The sequence below is a fragment of the Urocitellus parryii genome, chromosome 6 (assembly GCF_045843805.1).
Source record: "Urocitellus parryii isolate mUroPar1 chromosome 6, mUroPar1.hap1, whole genome shotgun sequence".
Taxonomy (NCBI): domain Eukaryota; kingdom Metazoa; phylum Chordata; class Mammalia; order Rodentia; family Sciuridae; genus Urocitellus; species Urocitellus parryii.
Window position 1 is genome coordinate 74,903,217 of NC_135536.1, and position 19,346 is coordinate 74,922,562.

Here is a 19,346-nt window from a genome sequence, read left to right on the forward strand (position 1 = left end):
TATAATGACCTTGAAGAAAATTAATTCTATCATCCAGGTTAAATTTTCCTAGAAATTAGATTTATTTGACAGTGATAAAATGTCCTAAGAAACGATAATATAAGCACCAACTTTAATAAATTTTTGATTTTCAGAACCTAGATTTAAATATGTATTGTGCAGAGTATAAAACAATTAATAATAAACTCAACTATCTGGGATTAACTGGGAAGTTTGAGAAATGCAGAAATCAAACCTACATTTGTATCTTCCTCCTACTGTCCTGATGAATGTCCTGATGAACCCAATGACAACCAGAGTCTGAAGACAAATGACTCACAAACATAGTGAGATCTGTTTAATAGTTTTTGAAGATTTTTCCTGTAAAATGGCTTGTATTTCCACAGGTACAATAGTGAAGAAATAAACTTTTTAATTTGACATGAAATATAAAAGAACAATTTTACAAATATATTCATAAAATTTAACTGCTCATAACACTATACATGGTAAATATGACCACCCCCTTAACTTCTAGACTATTCAGTACAGAGAAGCAATCTGCCATCTTAGCTAAAAATGAAACACTTCCCTTTCATTGAGTTTATTTTTTGTTTGCTTAGAAACATGTTAAGAAATGGTTACGTACAACTGGAAAAATATTTGCCCCCATCCTCGTTTAGGGGTTCTTCACGAGGGTGAAAATTTATTTGAAAGGGTGTAAGTTTTATTAAAAAGAAAATACTGAACCTTCTTTTGTTTTACTGCTTCAGCAATGCTTTTAAAAAGACATTCTTTTAAAAAGACCCTGAAGTTGTCTCATTGACCTTTGGGTCATAAATGACAACAGAGTGGTGTTCTCTGTCCACAGCTGCAGGAAGAACTTCATTCTCTTGCCCCACAAAGGCTAAACTATGGGGACATAAGAGTAACATACAAGGGAATGGACCTGCGTCTGGCTTAAAATCAAAATCTCATGCTTTTTTTTTTCTATCAGAAATGCCACTGTTATGTGGCAAGATCACATGACATTAGCAGGTGTTCATCCAGCACAATGAATGGTGTGACCACACCTCCTGTGCACATCCAAAGGACAGAATGGCTTTCAAAAAGAAAAGAAGTGGAGCAAAATCCAAGAATTGCAGGTAACAATTCTATAACATATAGTACATATAAATTAAGTAGAAAATGTGCTCCTTAAACTCTCAAAAGTGCCCAAATAACAATACTGAGCTCCCAAATAACAAAGGTTTGAGATTTTTCTATGTCAGCAAAAACAAAAGGCATTGAAGCTTTAGGAAGAGTTCACCTCAACTTTCCTAATACAGTATATATAATAACTTAAAATGATTTTCCTATTGGTACTGGAAAATAAATTCTACTACAATCATGTTTATGCCAGTTCCTGGCACATTTCTGCATCCAGATTCATTAGTCTCCTTAATGGAGCCCATCAGTTTTCCAATGGCTTTCTCCTTTCCTTAAACCCTAACCCTGAAATTCTATAACCAGTTATATCACGTGGCTTCCCTGAGGCACAAAGGTACCAAACTCTAATTAACTATTGAGGAATGATAAATATGTTCTCTATTTATATTAAAAGATTTTTAATTCTTTTGGGCCATAGTTGGGGCAAAAAAAATCCACCAGAAAGCTTAATACTCTGCAGTGTGACCTATAGCCCTTTTTGCAAAAAGCTGAACCAAATAAGGGAAATGTTGGGAGTTGCAGCATGCATGACCCGGCAGCACCGATTATTAATAAAAAATTTCAGTCTAGAAAAATACTCAGAGTTGTACCCCATCCACTCTGAATCCTTTTTTTTTTGTAGTAAACTGACATAAACAACTGAAAAGAAAAATATCTATGGAAATACATCACTGGAGTTTTGCTTCTGGAAACCTATTTGAAAAAGGCATCTCGGTTAGGCTGAGACCGGGACAATTGGATTCCTTATGTGTACAAGTGGTTGAGTGGGGCATAAAAGCCAGACATAAAAGCAAGAAGTGACTTTGGAGACATGACCTTTACTCAACTGTATTACTCTACTTTGGTGAGCTGGAGTTTTTTATTTTCACAAACTAAGTTGCTTTCAAGTCTTCAAAAAAAATATCTCAATAGTCAAAATTATAAGGGAATCTTACATGAGTAGCTTAGGTGAGTGTGGTTTCCTTTTACAGATGTGCCACCTCTCTGAGGTTCCTTAGACAGGGTGGGAGAGGACCTCATTTGGAAGCCAAAGGAAAAGATGTGTAGCCATAGCAGGTGGCACTCTCACCCCTTCCAAGAGCTTGGAATTTACTGCCCAAATTTCAACTTGCACTTGAGTTTAGTAAAAGTCAGAAACTTCAGATGGTAACCTTACTTTTGGGCATATATCACATGCAGAAGTACTAGATTTATAAATAGTCCTTGATGTGGAAAATTATGATATCAAAGCATAATTTTGTAGAAAAAAAAGTTGTGTTTCTTTTGGTAGGTGAAAATCAGCCTTTCTGGGTACAAGACCATTTACCTTACAAGATGATCCTGGAGTATCAAGAACCCTCAAACCACTCTCTAGCTATAAAACAAGAAAAGGGACAAGTACCTCCTTTATCATTCTTCAGAGCCCATAGACTCATAGGCTGAAAAGACAACTCTATCAACAAAGCTAGTCATCAGAGATTCTGGCTAGATCAGATGGCACTTAATACACTATTCTAGGCAATTTCATCTTTTCCTTTCATTTTCTGTCTGCAGGTAGAGTAAGATATACAGAATAGAGGAAGCTACTAATAAGAAAACTGCTGTAGGATTTTTACATCACTTAAAAATTACCAAAAGAAAACCCAAAACAAAAATACCTCATCCTCAACAATGATCTCCGTTGAAAAATAAAGCTATTTTAAAACTGACAGGCTGAACTTTAAAAATATTAAGTCAAATTAAGCAGCAGCAATTAAGAGTAATAAATCTTATCACTTTAAGGAAAAGAGTATTCAAATAGGTTAGAATGACGGGAAATAGGCAAACTATTTGCCAATAGGCAAAATATGGAAAAACCAATTCAAGTATGAATATAGTACATTAGAATCATATAAATTACATATATTTACAAAGGTTAGAAAATGTAAATCAAATCTTTGATGGTCCATGTATGAGGATGTTAGTTTAAATGAATGCTTGCTCCACGAGCAGGGGCCTGTATTAGCTACAGATTCTCTGCATTCTGGGAGCAGTGATACTCTGGTACCAAGCACAGAGAATGAGCATCCAAGAATTATTAATCAAAATGAAATGAAACTAACAGAGAGGGATGGTGGAGCTCATATGAAATTCTGATTTAATTATTCCTCAGTAAACACTCATTTGCTCTCAAAAATCAGAAATTTCAAATTATCTCTGCAGATGTACCACTTGGTTTTGTGTATATCTAATGATCACATTTAAATTTAGTTTGATTTGCAAACATTTTCAAAACTTAAAGGGCTCCTTTCACAGCAAGGGAAGGTGACAGATGGTGGAAAGCGACTGAACAAAAATGACTGTATCATTGTGATTTGTTGCTTTTAGGCTCATAGAATTTTGGCTTTCTTAAGGAGGAAGAAGAAGAAGAAACCCTATAAAACCCCAACAAGTGGTTTTAAAAAGTGTATTTTTAATCACTCTTAAATCTTGAATAATTCAATATGCAGATAAAGTTGGTATTATAGTACCTAGGCCATGACTACTGCTGTAATAGTCACCCTCCATTAAAGAACTTTTAAGAGCTGCTGTTTTTTAATCAAACAGTCCTGGCCATATAAGATGAAGGTAAGGGACAAACCACATCAGGCAGAAGTAACAAAAGGCATACTAAGAAATTATGGAAAAATTTTTTGTTTGAAATGCCAAGTATTTGATGAGTGACTATGTAAGTGAATTCCACTGAAGTTAAAAAAAATCCCACAATATATGAATATTGTCCTTCTAAGAGAGTCAGAAAAATAAATTAGAAAAATGCCCCGGATTTCGAAACAAGCCCCTATGCCTAAGGTCTCCCGTTCACCAGTCCTGTGCAAAGCGCTACCCTAGCCACGTCAGGCACTCCAGACACCGTACATGTTTTGGGTAACACCATCCCACACAGCACCGAGGGCTGCACGTTTACAGTGACTTTCAAATAAATTTCTTCTATATTGTAAAATCTTGTCCAAGTTTACAAAGGAAAAAAAAACTTGGTTAAAAGCCCAAGGTTAAAAATAAAAGCATGGCAGTTGAAATCCAATTATTACACAGATATTATGGTTTAATCAAGCAGACTTCAATGACGATGCTGCTGTTTTGAGCATGCAACATATCTGTTCAACTCCTGCCATGTTTCATCACTGTGTCCCCCCTTTTTTCCCAGTCTCAGTCCACCCTCTCCCTAATAACAGCATTACAAAAAGGTAGAATTCTAGTTAGTGGCAAAATCTTCACAGTAACTTGTTAATAGTAGATGGCTGTCAAGGGCATCAGTCAACTGGACCTTGGAAAATCAATTTAATGCAGTTTTGCTCCCCAACCAGCTGTGTGGCACAGAAAGGGCAGGCAGCATGAAATGCGTGAGTTCCATGAGGCAGAGGAATCTGAGACCAATATTTTGCAGACTTTTCTGAGCACACATGTCCACAGGGGGTGAAAGCGTGAGTCGGTGGTCCTGCATCTACGTAAAATCCTGCCTCACAGCCAAGCCAGAGAGGTACGTAGGGGCCCACAGTCCTACACATGGGACACTCCCTCTCGTTGGCCTCTGTGTCGCTCCGATGGCCCCAGTTGTGGTACCCGTGCACATGGCCACAGCTGAGATATGCCCAGGGCTGCTTCTCTTCTACCACTTCTTTCCTGTTGATGCTGGGGAAGACCAGGGTGTTGAGCCCCACAGGGCACTGGGGTCGAGCAGCATTGATCTCCTGCCGGAGAGCCTCGATGTGTTTCTGAGTCGGGGTGTGGAAAAGACCGTCTGCTGTTCTCCACAGAAGAGTGGCTCCACACAGGTCAATGAGGGAGCCATCCTGCAGGACGTTAGTCTCACTTTCCACCTACAATGGGTTTGACAGACATGCCTTTTAAAAGCAAAATCCTGAAAACCATGGAGAAAATCACTCTGACTTTTCTCTCAAAATAAATAGAAAACCAGTTTTGAAGAAGACCCAGGGAGGAAATTTATCTCACTTCAAACAGGACTAGGGGAGTAACCTACCCTCCCTGAGCTTCAGTTTTCTCATTTAAATATTAGACAATGCATATGTCCAGGATGCAAAGCCTTGAGCACAAAACACCTAGGTTCAGTTAATACAGCGGTTATTTTAATGAACTTCACAAATCTCTTTAAATTGAAAAAATAATTATTTTTTTTGGTGCTACTGGGGATTGAAGGGCCTCACATATGCTAGGCAAGTGCTCTACCACTGACCTATATCCCTAGCACTTCTTTTTATTTTCATTTTTGAGGCAATGTCTTGCTAAACTGCCCAGGCTAGCCTTGAACTTGTGACCCTTCTGCCTCAGCCTCCTGAGTTTTTGGGATTAAAGGCATTTACCACCATGCTCAGCTTAGACTCTTATTTTTTACTCCTTAAGTCGATAATATAATTAGTCATTGATCTCATTAAAGGACAGAGATGTCCCACCAGTACAAGTGGAAAAGACTCATACTCATTTAGACCAGAGCCAATGCAGAAGATCCTTTGGGGCTGAAATCATTACTGAAGTGTCTGACACTCTCCTGGCGACATTTAGCTTCCCACATACCTTGAATCTGTCCTTCATCCTCGTTTCTAAGGACCAAGCTGAAGCTTTCACTATGAGCCTTTGTTTTCAAAGGATGTCTGTGCTGTGTACCAAGTGCTTACAAGATTGATGACCAGCTGACAGCAGCACTGTTGGACATGGTCAGCAGGAGTCTGACCTCTGCCTCCTTGTGCCAGATAATGCTAAGCTCTGAGGGCACCAAAATCAAGAAGAGTCCTCTTCTTCAGTGGGAAGCAGACATTCCTAGACCCAGGAGAGTAAGGGCCAGTCAAAAGCCATGAGGCCACAGCCTCACTGTGGCTCAGACTGTGACTCTAGAGCCTACGACTTGGGTTTGAGCCTGACTCTGTCACCTAGCAGTTGTATAACGCTGGGTAGGTTACTGAAGCACCCTATCCCTTAGTTTCTTTGTAAAACTTAGAAAAGGCGATCGTGAGGGTTAAATAAGTTAATACAAATAAAGTTCCTAGGATAAGGTTTGGCAAGCAGTAAATACTACATAAACAGTTGCTGCTGTTACTTTAATGAAGTTAGAAGGCGAGCAATGGTTTTTAAAAGTGTTTTCCTTGAACAGAGATTTGAGCAAGACATCAGGAGTCAGGAGGTGGGCTACAAGGAAGGCACACGTGCAGGAAGCACAAGAATGCTCAGCAGAAAGTACTGAGGGAACAACAGTTAACCTGGGGTCAAAGCCAGGTGACCAGGCTGGGACTTTGGAACGACTGGGCCAGGCTGAAGAGCTGGCTGGTCTTGTACGCCTGAGGGAATCAGAGGAGGTTTAGGCGGCCTTGTAAAAATCGGTTTGCATGTTTGAAAGATGGTGGAGGGGTCTCAGAGGAGAGGAGGTAGAGTCAGCTAGGGTGGGTTCTTTTTCTAGGCAAAGAGGATGAATGCGCCTCAACCAAGAATACCATGGGGCAATAGCTAAGAGGCACAGGGAATGGATGTTCAAGTATAAAATCTAAGAGCTGTGAACTCCTGATTTGAGGAAGATGTCTACAGTTTAACACAGATCTATGCATTACTTACAGGGACTAATTTCAAAATTAGTCTGTCTTTAGTACAACCCACCTATCAACAGAAACCATTTTTGGAGTGGCTTCTTTTCAGCAGCATTGGCAAAATTTCCTGGCATACACAGTTACCTAAACTACGTTATAAGGACCAGAGTGGATAAGGAACACTCTGTGGCATGCCCTCCTGACCTAAGGAGCTCTCTGTGGAGTCCAGGATGTGCTTTCTAATCACCAGGAGGCAAATGCTCTGTGCAAAACCTCTTGGTGAGAGTTAAGTGTGGCTTCCCAAGGGATTGTACTGAGTGGCAGTTAGGACCACAGACTCTCAGCCAGGAGGAGCTGAATTTAAACCCTGTCTATAGCCACCTCTGAATCTTGTGATGCTGGGAAGCATTTAACTTATCCATGCCAAATGTTCCTTAGCCAGAAAATGGACTGATTCTTCTTTCCTTAGAGAGCTGTGGTACAGGGTAAATGAGCTGAAGTCTGAAGTGTTGACATAATGCCAGCACCCAATAACCACTTGCTGCTTATCTAGGTCAGTCTTATATAAAACTACCAGATAACCAGAAAAAAAAAAGGTTTTTCAAAAAACTGCATTCATATTACCTTTCCTATTTATAATTTCTTGGAAAGTATTTAACAAAACTTATTGAATTGGTTGGCTTTTTCTAGGAAAATGCTTTTCATATGCATTCAGCCATGATGCTCCAAGACTAGGCTTTACTATAGATGCAGACGCTGTGCCAATGGCTAAACTATGGTGTGAAATAGAAATAACAGCAACAACTCTGCTATTGGAGAGAACAGCAAACCAGGTCTACAAAAGAATCCCGTCTTCTCTATAATAGAAATATTTGATTATCATTTTTCTCCCTGCAAAATGCTAGCTCACATCCTCCATTCTCTATATTTTTCTAAGGGAATCTTGAAGAACTTCCTCTTCTCTAGCATCTAGAAAAGGCATTTGTTTCCTCTTGCTCCAACTTAACAATTAACTGAAGTCCAAACTGTGAAGTGTACTAAGAACTATTTGGAAGCTGTGCCACAAACTTTTGGCAAGATCAGAAACCAAAAGCTTCCCATTTAAGGTATTATAATTAATCTCCAGAGAAGAAACGGCTCCAAACCAACTGCTCTAGGGCCTGACTCTAAGTGGTGAGAACTGCAGGAAAGCATTAACAAGCCAGGTCAATACAGTATATGAATCATCAAGTAAAAAGCTGTAACTATGACTTTGGAAAAAAATAAAAATAGCAAATTCTATATTCATTTCTTACTATGAACTTAAGGGGAAAAAAGCAAACTTAATTGATTCTTAGTTCTGGAAAGTCTGTATCATTCTTTAATTAAAAAATGTCACCAGCTTGTCCTGGATTACTCAGGATTTTTGCAAATCAGTAAAGCTTTACTCTTAATGTAAGTTCATTTTCCTTAGAGTGGATTTAAGTAGAATTTTGTAGTGTGGTAGGTAATAAATGATTATGCTCTTAAGATACTAAGGAGCAAAAGGTAAGTTATGGCCACTATGAACGGGTTTAAATATTAACACAAGGACGGCCATGTCCCTCTAACTTTCGGAACTTAAGAATTCTCATTTTCGTGGGTCAGGGGGCTTGGCACTTAGACCTGTACAAAGGTTTTCTGAGCTTCAGGGGAGTGGAAAATGACGGTCCAAAGTGAGTTTCCGTAGTTTGGTATGTGTCCCAGAGCAGGACCCACTTACCAGCTTTCCCCTTTGCTGGGCTGACCTGGTTTCTCTCAAGGTGTACACATCTCCACAGACAGAGATCTCACGCCAGACCCCAGGCTGAGACTCCTCAGTGAAGCCCCCCCTGGGATGCATCACCAGGACACCATTTGTAGTGAGCCCATCCATGTGGCCATCAGGGTTTTTCCACTTTGCTGCTTTTTCCTGGAGAGTACATCACAGACCATAAAAAAATACGCTAAGGTAACATTCAAAATGAGGGAATTGGGGAGTCTCTTTAAGAAATACTAGGTAGGGGTACAGGGGAGCTACTTAAAGCTAATAATAATAGGATAAAATATGCAATATTCTGACAATATGAAAGATGTGGTAAAATAGATAAATTATTTATCACTAGATATACATTATATACACTTCAGGAGCTTAAGAAAAATCCCTGATGCCTGAGCTTCTCCATCAGATTCCCCCCTACCCTGCATGAATCCAAGAATCTGTTTTCTTTCTTCGGTTGCACTTGTGCCGTGCTTTTATCCTATTTCCTAAAAATACTTTACATGCATTCATTATTTGGATATCGAAAGAAGGATAGTCAAGAAAAAAATGACTTTATTAAAGGTACAAAATTTCAAAAAACAATAAGCCAACAAAAAGTGGCCATTTTGTCTTCTTACAAATCAGCATTTATATACCCAAAGGCAGAAGGCATAAGTGGCAGGACAGACACTCTTGGTTGCCTGTGCCACTGAATTCCCCTCTTCTTTTCTTTTTCCTATCCTGCAAAATAATATTGATTTGAGAGGGAAGTATATTAAAACTGATCATTCAATAAAATTTTGGGGGCTCATTTATAAGGAAACTTATAAAGGCATGGACTTTTTAATTCTCGGTGAGACCATATAATTCAGTATGGAACACAGAAAACACTTAGGAAAACATTTATGAGTGAATGAATAACTCACTAACATTTTCCTTGGACTGTAATTATCTAGATTTGGCTACTTTTTTCCTCCTGAAATAAATCTCTTAAATCCACCATAAATACATATGCATAATGGTACTATATACACTTTAAAAAGTAGTTAATGTACGTATTATAGTTGACAGAGCAAACATAACAAATAACAAGCAATGACTGTTGTTTGTTTAATCTTTGGATATAGGAAAAAGAATAATCATGAAAAAATGACTTTATTAAAGGTACAAAATTTCAAAATATATTAAGCTAACAAGCCGTAGCCATTTTGTTTTCTTACAAAACACTATTAATCATCTAATCATTGATTAGAGATTTTTTCTGGTACTGGTGATTGAAACCAGAGGATCTTCACCACTAAGTCACATCCCCAACCCTTTTTATTTTTTTATTTTGAGACAGGGTCTCCCTAAGTTGCTTAGGGCTTCGCTAAATTACTGAGGCTAGACTTGAACTTGTGAACTTCCTGTCTAAGCCACTGGAGCCAGATTAAATGATTTTTAAAAACAGTTTTTCAAACTGGCCACCTGAAAACTAAAATCTCAAAATCTAACTGGAAGCATCACAAGCAAATTTTTGGTCTCCATTAAATGTTCTATATCTAATAATGAGTATTTTTCCTGAAATTTGTAGTTATTACTCATACTTACTCCAAGAAATATGTTTTTGGAAGAGTCAAAGCCAGCTGCAAATATCCGCGCCGTATAAGGTTCATTTCTGTCACACACAATCCTGCAAGCAAACCTTGATATGGTGCTTTGAGTGATCTGGGCTTCATCATTGTTCTGACCACCAGAAATGGTGTCTGTGACCACGAAGTCAATAGGGCTTTCTGTTGATCTGCCCACCTGAGTGAATCAAACACACTCATGATTTGCTTAAAAGTCAGGTTACCATACTTTCTTCACATGTGATGGGTGTTCAGAAGCCCTTCAACATTCATTATCTCTGCCCTGAGGATCGGAATTTAGTAAAAAACTTTCAGTTGTGTTCTTTTTCCTATTTAACTAAGGGAAAGAAATTATGGTACCCCATCTCTAGATTTTTAAAAAACTTTATCAATTTTATTTTATCGTGGTAAGAAAACTTAATATCAGATCTACCCTTACCACATATTTGAATGCACAATACTGGAATTGTTGTACACAGGCACACATATTGTTTAGCAGATCTCTAGAATGTTTTTATCTTTATTAACTGAAATGCTATGCCTGTTGCTTAGACCATCAGATTTTAAATAATAAGAGAAAGATTAACTTTCTACTCTGGAGGAAAATATTAGATCATCCTCCACACATTAGATTATCTCCTGGTTCTGGGTAGAAAAAGCACTTAAATAACAAATCATTCTTTGAAAAATTTTTTTTCTATATCTAGAGAAAAGCAAGTTTTTAAATAAACAAAGGAACTCGTGCCTCCCTCTCCTTGCCCAGCTCCTGAGAATGGCTTTCCTAAGTAAATCCAATGGTGACTCACAGCACTGAGCAGCAACAGCCCGTACCCACATGCAGAGTAAAAATGTCTACTCCCATTACTCAGTGTGTCTGAGAATCATATAAAGGGCTTATACAAGTCAGCCAAAAGCTTGGGATGTAGCCAAATAAAAGACTTACTTAAAAAGCTGGTCTTGGCATTTCAAGTTTGGATTTTTGGGGAAAAAAAAAACCACTTCTCTGGGGAAAATCTAAAAAGTTGCTAATATTGTTATATTGGTTTACTCTGCTTGGCAAGATTTAAATGCTTCCAGAAAGAACACATTTCATTAGGAAGATCTTAAGAGTTCTTTAACAAAGCTTTTCCTATACAGTAAATTCAAATAAAACAGGTATTGCTTTCTCTGTGAACTAGGAAATTGTATTTGTTTAAACTAAGGAAATCCTCAAGATAGAATTTAAAACATTTATATAATGATGTTCTATGAATGTATAACTTGAAAAGTGATGTTATTATGTACCAAAAAGCCTTCTTAAATCAAAATCACTTATATGTAAATGAAGAATTTTTCACCAAATATAATTTTAATGTCTTCTCCTAGCAACAGTGACTTTGATTCTGAAGTTGCCAATGGAGGGTACACCAGAGTTCTGAGATATATGTATACAAGGCTCTGAAAGTCAATTTCTAAGGTACTTTTATTCTTATCATAAAATTCCGTTTAAAACATAAGTAATGTAAAATAATTTTTTATCCAAATGAATGAAGTAAAGAGAAAATATCCTGTATCACTTAGCTCTGCTTGCTTCCTGAAACAATATTATTGTTTCTTTTTTAAATCTCTCATATACTTTCTCATGCATTGACTAACCCTATAAAACCAAAACAACAAGCATCTATTTTCTCATTTTTTTTTTTTTTACAACTCTTAATTTCTTGTTCTAATGAAATGTGCCTGGAATAAACCAAACCTCTGGTTTTACTGAAACTCATCAACTTGAACAGATGTACAATGCCTGAATATGTGCATTTCAGGTTTAAAAAAATATGACTCTTTTAAAAAATACAACATCTAAATTAGGGAGATTATAAAATCAAATCATACAATTTATCTTTCTCAGACTGTACAATCTTGCTAGATTCATTTAGAAGCTGGATGTGTAGTTCGGTATCTCTATTGGTTCATGATGCTGTGATTTTTTTTTTCCTCCACAAAAATTATAATAAAAATAATTAGAAAAGTAACAAATACTTATTGCAAAATATTTAACAAACACAGAAAAGCATATAGGAGAAAAAAAGGCCTACTCCACCACCTGTCCTGAACTTCTGTTTCAATATAGTTTAGGAGTGAAATAAATTGAAAAGTTCAAAATCCCCTGGTCATCTCACAAAACTGGAGGCCCCACAAATGACAGTCTGTGTCCTAACTGCCTTCTAAGGCACAGCTATATCAAGCCATGTTCATTTCTCAATTTTTAAGCTCAAAGCTAAACTGTGCTCTTTTAGAATGCCACACAATTACTCTTTCTCTTCTCTCTTATTTATTTTATTTTTTTCTTATTTACAGCACTGGGGATCGAACCCAGGGCCTCAGGCATGCTAGGCAAGTGTTCTACTACTGAGCTATACCCTCAACCTCTGCTCCTTCCTGTCTACAAAAGTTATTCTCCTCTAGAAGGCCACATTCTGAGTTCATCCAAATTTATTACATTAATTTCTTCATGAATTAATGGAAATTGACTCTAAAACATGATATTTAATCCAAATGGAACATTCTGCTAGGATTATTTATTTTAAGCCATGATCTTATCTGACTGGCCAGATATGATTTTTTCATCAATTCACTTTCATTTACACCCAACCTCTGGAATTCTAGTAAAATTTATACTTTAGGACACAAGCCACATGCTGCTTTTGTCCGAAAAAATATCTAAGTTACTTTTCTACTGAAAACTCAGTGTGGAAAGTCTGCAGCATGCCTTTCTTCTCGCTGCTAGATCAGCTCCACTTTTTTTTTAAGGCAGTCTTGTAAGACAGGCCAAGATGTTTATGAATTTCATCTGATATTCATATAGTACAGAGGCCAAAATGCTTCTGAATTTCATTTTGAGAGTCAGAGTGCTAGTTTTCAAATAGTAGTGGTAGCAAATATTTTACTCCAACCAATGTATTTTAAAATACATAGGTGTGTGTGTGTATGCGCGCGCGCATGTATCAGAAAAGTAAGGGTTTGCCTGGATGCTGGTTGAGGCCAGCTCAAGCAGGGTGGCATGAAGCACTGGGAGTGTGTCCCTCATTTCTCCTCCCCTCCCCCTGCATCTATAACTTTATTTTACAGCCTCACTCTTACGATAAGACTCAACTGTTGCTGCTACTACCCAAGACCCATCTCTGCACAGAGCCTGGTAGTCAACAGTCTTCCCTTCCTGTGGATTTTGCTTCTGCTTGTCCCTCTCTCCTGAATTACCACTCACTCCTTCATACTGGATCCTATCTCTGGAACTTCTCAAACTATGGCTGGAGGAGCAGACTTGTTTTTGTTTTTCCAACCTCACTGATACCTTTAAAAAATAATAAAAAACAAGCAGTAGAAAAATGGTTCTTTGCTTGCATGTCTCAGCAATGCCAAAATGCTATAAAAATTTCAATTTCCAGCCTATCACTTTCTGTACTGTTACAAACATTTTGCTGCTCATAGAGCACAGTGACAACAGCTTTGCAACACTAATCTCTTCTTGAGAAAGCTTTCCTCCTCCTGTGTCTCAGATTCACTCATCAGCAATACTTCCTGGGAAATCTGTCATCAGATACCACCTCCTTTTCCTTGCCCATCTCTAACTCCTTCCTAAACCCACCCCAGCTGGGATTCCCTCCCCTCACCTCTACTGAATCCACTTATACTAAGGTTCCCATGACTAATACACTGCTAAATCCAGAGGTTATAATCAGCTAGCACATCTGTCCCTGGTATTAAAGTGGCAAATATGTCCAGTCACCTTCCTCCTCTTTCTGTTCTTTCTCTAGGCAATCTCATCAAATTCCATTCATTAGTCAAAAAGTCCTGATCTCTCCCCTGAGTTTTCAGACTGACACACCCAATCTCCACTTAGTCCTAATAAGCATCTCAAATATAACATGCTTCAAACAGAACACTGATCCAACTTCAACCCTTAGATTTTTCCCTTGGCAAAAACTGACTGGCATTCAATTAGCTCAGTAAAAACCTAAGAATTATCCTGATTCTTCTCATTCTTCCATGTCCACATTATCCCTCTGTAAACCTTATCCACTGTACCTCCAATTATACCTTCTATCTTCCCATTTTCCCCATCTCATCCAGTCATCACCATCTCTTACTTGGGACTTTATTACCTTAGCCTCCCAAATCCCCTTTTTCATCCTTGACTCCTAGACTATTCTCCATACACAAAGATATCTCAAAAATATAAAAGAGATTATCTCTCTCCTGTTTAAAATCTTTTTAACAGCTTTCCAAAACTCCCAGACTCCTGACCTGACCTGAAAGTCTTCCTTCTCAGCTTCTACTGGCCGCTCCAAGTTCATCTAATTTTACTCCCTCCTCCTTGTTTCTGCTCTTGACCTGGAGTTTTTCCACTTGCTGCTTTCTCTGACGAAATGTCTCTCTCCCTCTTCCAGAACACAGGCTGCATGCACAAAAGGGAGCCTCAGCTTTTTAGCTGCAGGACCCAGATGAGTATACAACACAATAGATGCCCAAGAAATACAATGATGACTGGGGGGATTATGACAGTGAGTTTGAATCCTCTGAGATACATGCACATACACATGAGCCCTGGAGGTGCAATTTTAAGTACATTTTAAAGAAATAACTACTGAAAAACGCAGATATTCTTTAACATTTTCTCTAACTAAATGGATCTTAATTAAATGCTACCATCACTAACTGAAATAAACCAAGTCAATTAAAAAACAAACAAGAAGAAACCCAAAATGTGAGGCACTGCAGCACCCAGGTTCACAGACTGAAACTGAGAAGTCAGAGGGAAAAAGCACTTAGCCCCAGCTGTGGAGTCAGACCTCATGTGGTATCTCACTTCACCTGAGGGACTTGGTAAGACATCTGTCACTTCCTCTGATCCCTCCCACAAACTTTGTTTATATTTTACTTTATTGCAGACTCCTTTTTCTTTCTTTCTTTTTTTACCTCTACTCCAGAAAATAATTACTAAGATCTTATTTGACCATATTAATTCAGATTTTCTTGCCCTTAATCCTGCTCCCTTAAATCCAGATCTAGTTTTGATTTTCTTTTCCCCCCTCAGCTAGTAATATTGCTAAGCTCTGAGCCTACTCTCTGCTTCCACTATGGGACTTGCAGTACAAGATCCTTTTCTGGTATTCTTCTTTTAAATACTCAGTTAACCTAGATATCACTCTAACAGGAGCAACTAACATGAACGGCTCTCTACATCAAGGTCCATACTTGGGCTTTGGACATATAACTTGTTATGAGGAGGTAAACATGAAAACAAGCTTGCCTTCTCAAGGGCTTCTAAGAGTTACTTCAAATGTTCTGACATTAATCCTCTAACACATCCAGTTAGCCTGTGAATGGAATCTGATCACTTGAGTAAAAATGAAAAACATGTTATGTTTCAAGAAATATACGAATTCTTTTCAGCTTACTATGTTTTTAAAGAGGTTGCATTAGTACTGTGTAGAGGACCAAGAACTCAGGAGACCTAAATCTTATTGCTGTTACTAATGCCTTCTCTGAGTTTAATTTGAGTTATTTTTTCTTTTGAAGAACCACATTTCTAATCTATGAAATTAACAAGGTGGTGTAAACTAGAGCACAGTCCACGAAATCTTGAGTGTTGTCGCTTAGCCCATGTCAAGGGATCCAGGTCCATATCATACAAAGATTGCCACTGCCTCTCCAGTACAGGAAGGATGCTAAAGCTACAGTGGCTAACAGAGCAGGTGCTTTAGCAACTCAAGGCAGTACACCAGAGTATGCTAATGGTCACTGCAATCTTTGCTGCCATGCATTTGCAGTTAAAAAAAATGCCTATTAATTTTATTAAATCTTGAGTGCTCTAATACTCTGGGTAACAAAATGAAGCATTTGGAAATTAATAAAAGGAAACTAAAAAATCCAACTAAAACTTTAATTCATTCTGCAGAGATGAGAAGGTAGGAAGTGAATAATGAGAACAGAATGTAATTGTATTAATAGTGTAGAATACACTATGTCACAACATGTCACTAAAGAATACTACATGAAATTTGCTAAGTAACAAGATTATCTTTAAAAAAATTCAATGTCATGTTTTAGTAGTACTTGAAATTATTGATTTTAGTGGTGACAATGATAATATAGTTGTGATTCATTTTTTCATTTGTCGGAATTTCCCCTATTTACATAAAAATCGTATAATCTTTACTATAAATAGTAAAAAAGCTTATAAGTAGAAAATGCATAATTTTATTAAATATTTAAAAAATCATGATAAAGTTCCATAAAAACACCATCAGGGAAGAATAGGACAGTATCCTCCTATTTAGGAAGAGGTTTTCTTTGGTAGATTGAGAAGAAAGGACATTTAGAAGGTTATATAATAGAAAGGCATAGAGAGTAAAATTAACATTACTATTTTGCTTAAATAAGATGAATCTTACTTTTGAGTCCAAAGTGGCACTTAGAACACTATGTTTATTTTATGACCATGTCTTTCATCTAAGATTATTTTTTTTAAAAAAAAACAACTAACACATCCATATGGTTCCAAAATCAAAAAGTATGAACTATCTTCCTGCATACCCCCTGCCCAGGCCCTCTTCCCCACTGCTTTGTGAATGTCTTGTTTACCTTTTGGGAGATTTTTAACTCATATAAGCATTATTTAAACCATTAACAATACTAATTTAACATTTAATAACTGTTGTAATATTTATTATTAATGTGATATTTAACATCATTATTTACTAATATTTAACATGAAGCAATCTTAATTGAATCTAACATATCAGTAGGACTCAATGTATTTAATAACATTAATTTTAGTCCATTTTATATGTTTAGAACTTTTTTTTTGAATCTATACATAGAGCCTTTCTTGGCTACAGTCGCGGAGAAGTCCACTGTATGGCTCTTCTCAGATTTACTGACCTGGTCTCCTACTAAAGGACTTTACAGTTGTTTCTAGTTTTTAGCTATTAAACAATGTTTTTTTTTTTTTTTTTTTAAATGAGAGGAAGCATCTATTTACAATAAATAAAAAATCACAACAAACTATAAATTTAAAATATTATAAATACCACAAAATCCAAATGAATAGCATATTCATATTTTTAAATTAATTAATTCCTTGAAACATTTCCATGGTGCTTTTTAAGTAATGCTTTGAGCAAGAACTCTGTACAAAGTCATTTTGCATTTATGTACTGATATCTCTGAGCTGGATCTCGAGAAAGAGAAGAGCATTATAAAGACAGGAGCTGAGTCAACATATGTAAGTATTTCATATTTTTCATAGTCATTTCTAAATCACTATCCCACAGAGGTTATATCAATTTATGGCAGGTAAAAGAGTGTCTATTTCCTCAAATCCTTGACAAAACCTTCTAGATTTGTTCTAATCTGGTAATTAAAAAATATTATCTCTGTGTGATTTTCTCACATTTCCTTTTTTAAAAAGTGAAGTTCAATGTACTTTCTTATTTCTAAGACATATTTCCTTTCCCCTGTCTGGTTCCTTGCTGATTAACCTATTCATCTATAGGTCTTTTCTTAGTGATTTCTAGGAGGATCTCACATGTTTGAGACCCTTTGTAATATGAATTGTAAATATTTCCCCATTTATCTTTTTTTTTACTTTTATTATATTTTGGCCATACAGAAATTTATCTATCTAAAGCCCAACATTTATTAATCATTTCTTTTGTGCTTTGTGGGTTCTGTTTAAGAATTAGAAAGTTCTTCCTAACTTGAAGTTAAATAATAATTCCTCATGTTTTCTTCTAATACTTTGAACTTTTTAGAAAAATACTTTGAATCTTTAATTTGAAATTTGATAGCATTAGATGCTGAAACACTTTTCCCCCAGGTGGCTAATTTATTGCATTTTTGCCACTAATTTTTAATTTGATGAACAGAAGGAAGAGTAGTATTACTCCCAAATTTTGAGAGAATTTTTAAAGGAAGCAGACAATTTTATTTTAGATTTTTATTTCCCTTTTGTTTAAAAGATCTGACATAGGTGGTCCAGGTTAGGAATGCACTCCATGATGTTACAGAAAATAGGGTAAAAGAGCTGGGGCATTTCTTTCCAGTCCATTTCTCTTTCATGTACATGTTTATCCACGTATATGTGTGTACATATGCTTTTTAAACTCATTTTAGTGTATTTCTTATTTAATAATCATTCAATGGCTACATGGTATTTTGCATTTAAAGGTACCCTACTGTAACCATTCTCATCCAACACTGGAGTATCAATTTATTTCTAGATTTTTATTAGTATATGCAATGCTGTGTGGATATCTTTGTAGTTAAATTTTTATTCATATTCCTTAATTATTTGTGCATAAAAACTTGATAGTGATAGAATTACTGGGCCAGTAGGTCTGATAGTTTTAAATTACTGGTAACACTGCACAATTCACAGAGCCAAATGCTATGTCATTTCCATACAAGGCTTTACAGTGCTATGTTTACACTTTCCAATTAACAGGTAATCAAGTATTATACTAATAATTTATTTGGCATTTTAAAAATTTCAAATATATTTACTAGTTATTTATATTCCTTCATTTCCTTCTCTCCTTCCTTCTTTTCTTCTTCTTTTTTTTTAATACCAGGAATTTAACCCAGGGGTGCTTAACCACTGAGACACATTCCCACCCCTTTTTATTTTTTTTTGAGACAGGGTCTCATTAAGTTACTGAGGCTGGCCTTGAATGTGCAGTCTTCCTAGCTCTGCCTCCCAAGTCACTGGGATTACAGGTGTGTGTCACTGTGCCTGGATATATTTCTTCTTTTGAGAACTACATGTTTTGCTCATTGTCCATTTTTTCAGGTTAGTGAATGGCAGTTAATATATTATAGTCACCAGTCCTTTGTCTACTTGATTTGTTGCCTAAATTGTCCCCTAGTTTAAATGCTTTTCAATTTCCTGACATTCACAAAGAAGTTGTGTAGCAAAATCTATGTTTTCATTCCAAAAACATGAATTCAGCTAAATTTTGTTCTAGGACTTTTGTTCTTTCATTTTCACATTTAAATGATTACTCTTTTTAATATTTATTTTGGCATAGGGTATGACATCAGTATCTAGCAAACATTTTGAGATTTGTTTCATCATTATTTAAGAATTTAACTCTTTGGGGCTGGGGATGTGGCTCAAGCCGTAGCACTTTCGCCTGGCATGCATGCGGCCCAGGTTCGATCCTCAGCACCACATACAAAAAAGAAAACAAAAGATGTTGT

At 36.7% G+C, this 19,346-nt stretch overlaps 1 protein-coding gene across 1 annotated transcript in view; it reads right to left on the bottom strand.

Moving 5' to 3' along the window:
- Window positions 1-279: 279 nt before the first annotated feature.
- Window positions 280-19,346, bottom strand: part of Peli2 (pellino E3 ubiquitin protein ligase family member 2) — a 172,418-nt gene continuing 153,351 nt past the window's right edge. Inside the window, exons 4-6 of the mRNA XM_026384145.2 lie at window positions 10,087-10,284; window positions 8,479-8,667; window positions 280-5,024 (exon numbers count right to left, since the gene is read on the bottom strand). Coding sequence (XP_026239930.1) covers window positions 4,458-5,024; window positions 8,479-8,667; window positions 10,087-10,284 — 954 coding nt within the window. The 3' untranslated portion in view covers window positions 280-4,457. The remainder of the gene's footprint in view (window positions 5,025-8,478; window positions 8,668-10,086; window positions 10,285-19,346) is intronic.